This window comes from Solanum pennellii, chromosome 3 (assembly GCF_001406875.1).
Source record: "Solanum pennellii chromosome 3, SPENNV200".
Lineage (NCBI taxonomy): Eukaryota > Viridiplantae > Streptophyta > Magnoliopsida > Solanales > Solanaceae > Solanum > Solanum pennellii.
This window is the reverse complement of record NC_028639.1, coordinates 46919667-46925699: the sequence shown is the minus strand read 5'-3', so window position 1 is coordinate 46925699 and position 6033 is coordinate 46919667. Positions and strand designations below refer to the sequence as shown.

At 34.9% G+C, this 6033-nt stretch overlaps 1 protein-coding gene and 1 pseudogene across 1 annotated transcript; one reads left to right on the top strand and one right to left on the bottom strand.

Moving 5' to 3' along the window:
• The first annotated feature begins 218 nt into the window (after positions 1-218).
• Positions 219-2057, top strand: LOC107012670 (annotated as a pseudogene).
• A 441-nt stretch (positions 2058-2498) lies between these two features.
• Positions 2499-4768, bottom strand: LOC107012669 (COBRA-like protein 4). Its single transcript, XM_015212574.2, has 7 exons — positions 4618-4768; positions 4434-4513; positions 4086-4326; positions 3797-4012; positions 3551-3698; positions 3205-3482; positions 2499-2975 (listed from the first exon to the last, which is right to left on the bottom strand). Exons 1-7 carry the CDS (start codon positions 4664-4666, stop codon positions 2692-2694), a joined length of 1296 nt encoding a protein of 431 aa, XP_015068060.1. The 5' UTR covers positions 4667-4768; the 3' UTR covers positions 2499-2691.
• Between the last annotated feature and the right edge of the window lie 1265 nt (positions 4769-6033).

The following is a 6033-nucleotide window of genomic DNA, read 5'->3' as shown; positions in this document are numbered from 1 at the left end:
ACAATAAAATGGGATTTCATCAGCTGGACACCAGATGGATATGTCGTAAGGACTAATTTATTTCCCTTTACACTATCAGCGTGGGCATAACTCATTAGGATTTTGTGAAATGGACTTGTCATTAATCATTATGGTTATTTGGACAGGCTGTGGTGACTATAAACAACTACCAATAGTATAGGCATATTCAACCACCAGGCTGGAGTTTGAAATGGACATGGGCAAAGGATGAAATGATACAGAGCATGCTAGGAAGTCAGACTACGGAGCAAGGTGATTGCTCAAAATTCAAAGGAGATATTCCTCATTACTGTCGGAAGGATCAACAGTTATCGACTTGTTGCATGAAGCTCCTCACAACCAGCAGACTGCAAATTGTTGCAAGGGAGGAGTTGTCAACTCATGGGGCCAGGATCCTGCAAATTCCATTATTTCATTCCAACTCACTGTTGGTTCTGCTGGAACAACCAACAATACAATTAGAATACCTAAGAACTTCACTTTAAATGCACCAGGACCTGGATATATATGTGGACCTGCTAAAATTGTTAAACCAACTAAATTTGTTACTCCAGATGGGAGAAGAGTGTCACAGGCTTTGAGTAAGTTATTAATATCATGCTCATTTGTAAGATGCAGTTTCGTACAGGCTAATTTCTAAACTCTGTCATGTTGTTAATGACAGTGACTTGGAATGTCACATGCACATACTTACAGTTCATGGGTCATAATAATCCTACATGTTGCGTCTCTATATGTCATTATACAATGACACAATTGTACCATGTTCTTGTGGATGCAAGAATAGTGGCACTAAACCGGGAAGTTGTGTTGAGTATGTCCTAGTATATATTTTTTTGGGCACACCTTAATTGTTGGAATTCTTTTGTAATTTACTATCGGTGTACTTCCCCTTTCTTTTATTGTAGGTCAGAAAAGCCGCACCTAGCTTCAATTGTTTCGGACCATGGAAAGAACAACTTTACTCCTTTGGTCCAGTGCACAGATCATATGTGTCCAGTTGGAATTTATTGGCATGTGAAGCTCAACTACAAGGATAATTGGAGGGTTAAAATCACTATAACAAACTTCAATTACCATATGAATTACTCATAGTGGAACTTAATTGTCCAACATCCCAACCTTGATAACATCACTCGGCGTTTCAACATCAATTACAAGTCATGAACTCCTTATGGTGATCAAATAAGTAAGTTCTCTATCTAATTATAAAATGTGCTACCTAAAAAACAGTTACTACTTAGACATTAGATAGATTTTCACAGCTGCCCCGTACTTTAATCTAGAATCAGAGTTACGTATCAAACGATCACTTAAGGTGCACTTAATCCCTAAAGCTAGCTGTGAAATAGGTTGAGCACTACACCATGCATCGTACCAGTGAGACAGCAGTAAGAAACAAATATTTCACTTAATTATGAATCCGTTAAATTCCTTATTTGCATTTTGCGCTTAAATTTCCAATAAACATCTTTACTTGTTGCCATTCTTTTCGTTGGAATATTACTTTATTGAGTTAGTTTACATATATATGACTAAATTCCTGATCTTTTCCACAGATGATACTGCAATGTTATGGGGAGTTTAATCCTCTAATGATCTACTTGTGCAACCTGGTCCTTCAGCAAATGTCCAGTTTGAACTTCTACTCCAAAAAGATGCATCAAATTTAACATTAGATAAGGGATGGGCTTTTCCTCGCAGAGTTTATTTCGATGGTGATAACTGTGTCATGCCACCTTCTGAGGCATATCCGCATCTGTCAAACGATATTCCAGCCATGCCACCTCCTGATACAGATCCACATATGCTGAATGCTGCTTCCCAGCGGAAGGTCTCTTTGCTTAAATTAGTAGTTACACTTATGTTCTCTATGGCATTCTTCTTTTGCTAACACATAGAAGTCTTATCACTTGGAATTGGTCAGTGCCTATCAGTAGATTTCCCCTAGCTGTTGGATCACATGTTTTCGTTACATGCTGAAATCATATTATTTTGTATGTTTCTCAAGCTCGTTGAATGCTTCTGAAACCTTTTTTTTTTTGTTCTATATGGTGCAACTCAAAGGAACTCAGGATTTGCAGTTTATGGCTTCCTACAAGTCTATAACAACCTCAAGTTAATATACAATGATAATAGAATTCATAGTTATGTATTTGGGTAAATTTCTTAATACAAATACATGGTTTAGGCAAAACCTACTAGGTTCACTTGAACTCAGAATATTGTATAGCAGTAACTAGAGAATATTACATAGAATGTTTGGTAGGACTAACATAAACTGTAGAATAATTTGCTTCCTTTTATCTCTTATTTCTATTGTGTATAAATACCAATGTAATCGTATGTATTGAATCAACAAATTGAGATGATCATTCTTCAATTTCTCTCGTGAATTTTTTGTTATATACAACATTTTGCAATGTCTTATGAAGTATTTGATTTAAGCAGTTTCTAGAATTCCGGGACCATTGAACTGACATTAACAAAGTATTAATATATTTGTACTGCTTGTCATGAACCTGCATGCTCAAATACTCTAGATTGCAGTAATAAAAGTTGATGAAATCTTTCTTCTATCAAAGACTTTTCAAGTACGTGTATTACCGATACTACTGAAATGGTTGCTTGGCTTCAAAATTTGTACTTGTTCACAAACTAGTGAAATGATCAAAACAGAACAAGTAAAATCAAAAGCATAGAACAAAACAATGTCGAAAAAGCATCCAGATTCTGGTGGGCAAAATTGGGTAAGTATGGATAACTATCTGGTGGTGGTAGCATGCACTCATCGCCATTGAAGTATACTTTTCGAGGAAATGCCCATCCTTGTTTAAGGGTAAAAGTATCCTTATCTTTCTGGAGAAGAACTTCTGATTGAACATTTCCAGCTGGCCCTGCTTCCATAAGTAAGTCATTGTAGAACTTCATACCGTAGAACATACCTGTGTCATCTGCAGTACAAGAAGTTTTGTTAAAATCTTTTCCACACCATGCTACGTTTTGCTTACAAGATTAATTTCACTAGCTATAATAGTAAAGTCACAAGATTATTTATTTGTCATGTTAATGTAACTGAACTTTACCTAGTATGACTAAGATTGTTTTGTGGCTTTACTGTTATAGTGGGTAGTCAGACATGAAATTAGCTCTTATATTGATGCAATATTTCAAAGAACTTACTTATTGATTGATATGGAACAAGAGGCTTGTAATCAAAGCTAAAAACTTGAGTTACATTGTTAAGATTTGGATGTTGAGCAACAAGTGTCCACTGTGTGTAATTGACCCTGTAATTGAAGTTGGTAACAGTAATCTTGACTCTCCAATATTCCTTATAGTTGAGTTTCACATGCCAATGGATTCTAACGGGGCACATATGTTGGGTGCACTGTAGTAATGGTGCATTGTCTTTTCGTGGAGTGTTTACCCCCACCATACTGAGTAGCTTGGAATCTCTCCTGTGTTTGTGTCACGAGAGAATCAGTAATGTTTAACTGACTGTAAAAATAAATCACGAGGGACTTACTTGATGCATTTGTGTTTGTTCTCACAACCGCAAGCACAAGAAGGACAAGAAGTAATGGTTTCATTGTAGAAAGTTGAGAGGGAGACACAACATCTTGGATGTTTTTGGGCTACAAACTGAGAGTATGTGCATGTTACATTCCATGTCACTGCACAGGATTACACAATAAAATGATAAGGCAATTACATTGTCCTCGAAAAGCTGGGATCACTTGTACACATGCGGAGTAAGAAAGAAGCAACTTACTGAGTGCTTGAGTTTTCCTTCTTAGATCAGGTGTGAAGAATTTGGTTGGCGGGACAATCTTTGCAGGACTACAAGTGTAACCTGGTCCAGGTCCAAGCAAAGTGAAGTTCTTGGGGAGTTTTACAGTCTTGTTTGTGGTACCAGCTTGACCAACACTAACTTGAAAAGCAGAGACGGAAGATTGAGGATCTTGGCCCCAAGAAGCCAAAACTCCACCTTCAAAATTAAAGGACGTACGAATTGTGAGCTTTGGACCAATCTAGTTTGAATAAATTTGTTCTTCATTTACCTTTACAACAATTAGTAAATTGTTGGTTATAAGGTACTCCAGGGAGCATATCTACAACAGTGGGAGTCTTCTTGCAACAATGCGGAATGTTTCCTTTGAATTTCGAGCAATCACCTTGTTCTGTAGCTTGAGCACCAATCATAGTCCATATCACTTCTTTCTTCGCCCATGTCCACCCTAATGTCCACCCAGGGCTCATAATGTGTCGGTACATTTGGAAGTTGTTCATCGTTACCACAGCCTAGGAGCGAGCAGACAAAGATTCACCGCGATAAGCTAGGTCACCACTTCCAACAAGTATAACATTAGTTCTTAAAAAAATTATGAGAATTAGGAAAGGAGACTTACAACATAGCCATCAGGAGTCCAAGACATGACATCCCATTTAATAGTTATATTCCCATTGGGATCCAATGGATCATAAGCAGCTGCAACATTCATCCACATACTAATTACTGAATTCTTACAACATATACAACAAAAATTAAGTAACATGAATACAATTATTGAATCTATAAGACTACAAGTTAACCTGCATAACCAAACAAAAGGCCAATTAGAGTGATCAAATAAATCCTCATTATTTTTCTTTAGAAGATTGGCCTCAAAGATGTTCAATTAATAAAACTTTGAAATATGGGGATTAACCAACTGGTTAGTTGGTACAATAAAAATAATATAAAATATATATATAAAGTTTGTTGTCTCTGTACATCTCCTTTTCTTCATAGGACTGTGTTTTATATTGTTGTTGGCCTTTCTGAATCTTAAAGCAAAGATTTGGTGAGTCTTCATATTTTTCTGCCTCAAACTTGACTGTAACATTTCTCCTGTGAAAGTAAGATGACACTTTGACAAATGACATAGTAACAAACATGAATATTATTTTAACTTTTATAACAAAATCATTGGGTTATCATCCTAAGCAACTGTTAAAGTTAGTCTCACATTTATACACTACTACTAGAAACAAAAGCCTGAGAAAATTTATTTTAAAACCCAACAATTTATGCTATAGAATATGATTTTTCACACATTTTCCATTCAATTAGCTCACCGAGAAAATATATGATGGAAAACAAATTATTCTTTCAAATTTTTCCAAATGAAACAATTACTATTTCCATATATATTTATGGAAATAGCCATGGAAAATCTTTCTATGAGAAAATAATGATATTTTAGTAGTGTTACCTCTATTAGGTTTGCTTTCTTAGTAATTGTTTCTTTTGTTTATTTGTATGCATGCAGAAAAATAAGAGAACTTTTAGTGCCTTTTGTATTTAATTTCTTATTTCTTATAATATTGCAATAAATTGAATTTAAATGGTGCAACATAGATAGTATGGTTTCATATAGCCAAATCTTTCTTTGCTCGAGACTGAGATACAACAGCGTACTATTGTGTTTGGTTTACTTTGCGCGTACTACAATTATTCCACTGAGCACATGTTACCTTCACTAGTATGTATGTCTATATGTATTAGATAACTATTTCCTAAGCAGTTCAAGTAAACCAAAAAAATTAAAATTATGTAGCTTTTATTTTTAATTTCTATTGAAATTTGAATACAATTTTCCATAATTCTGACCCTACTTGGTTAGTTACACCTTTGAATTCATAATTTTTTAATTTAGTGGGCGTGAAATTTTTTTTGGTTGGATTTGGTAGAAGTCCCATAGGGTAACTTTCAAGTATGCAGCAGGATGATATATGAATGCGAATGTGTCTAATAATTATTATCCGGAGCGGCTCAAGCGTATTAGAGGCTTAAAGCAAAAACTAAACGGGACCTTAAACTTAAATTGTTAATACTTTTGTATAATTTATTTCTTCTAGTTTTCACCTCATAATATAAACATTTTTATTTTAAATTATTTTTCATAAGATATAGTGCTCAAAATATATCAGATTTCTTCTAATAATCCCTTCATTTTTCATGAAATG

Excerpts from the sequence above, each read along its gene's own strand:
- LOC107012669 (XM_015212574.2), bottom strand. The coding sequence starts at position 4,666 with ATGAGGATTTATTTGATCACTCTAATTGGCCTTTTGTTTGGTTATGCA. Across the intron at positions 3,699-3,796 it reads AAGGAAAACTCAAGCACTCA|TGACATGGAATGTAACATGC; the intron begins GTAAGTTGCTTC and ends AATCCTGTGCAG. Across the intron at positions 3,483-3,550 it reads AACAAACACAAATGCATCAA|GAGAGATTCCAAGCTACTCA; the intron begins GTAAGTCCCTCG and ends ACACAAACACAG.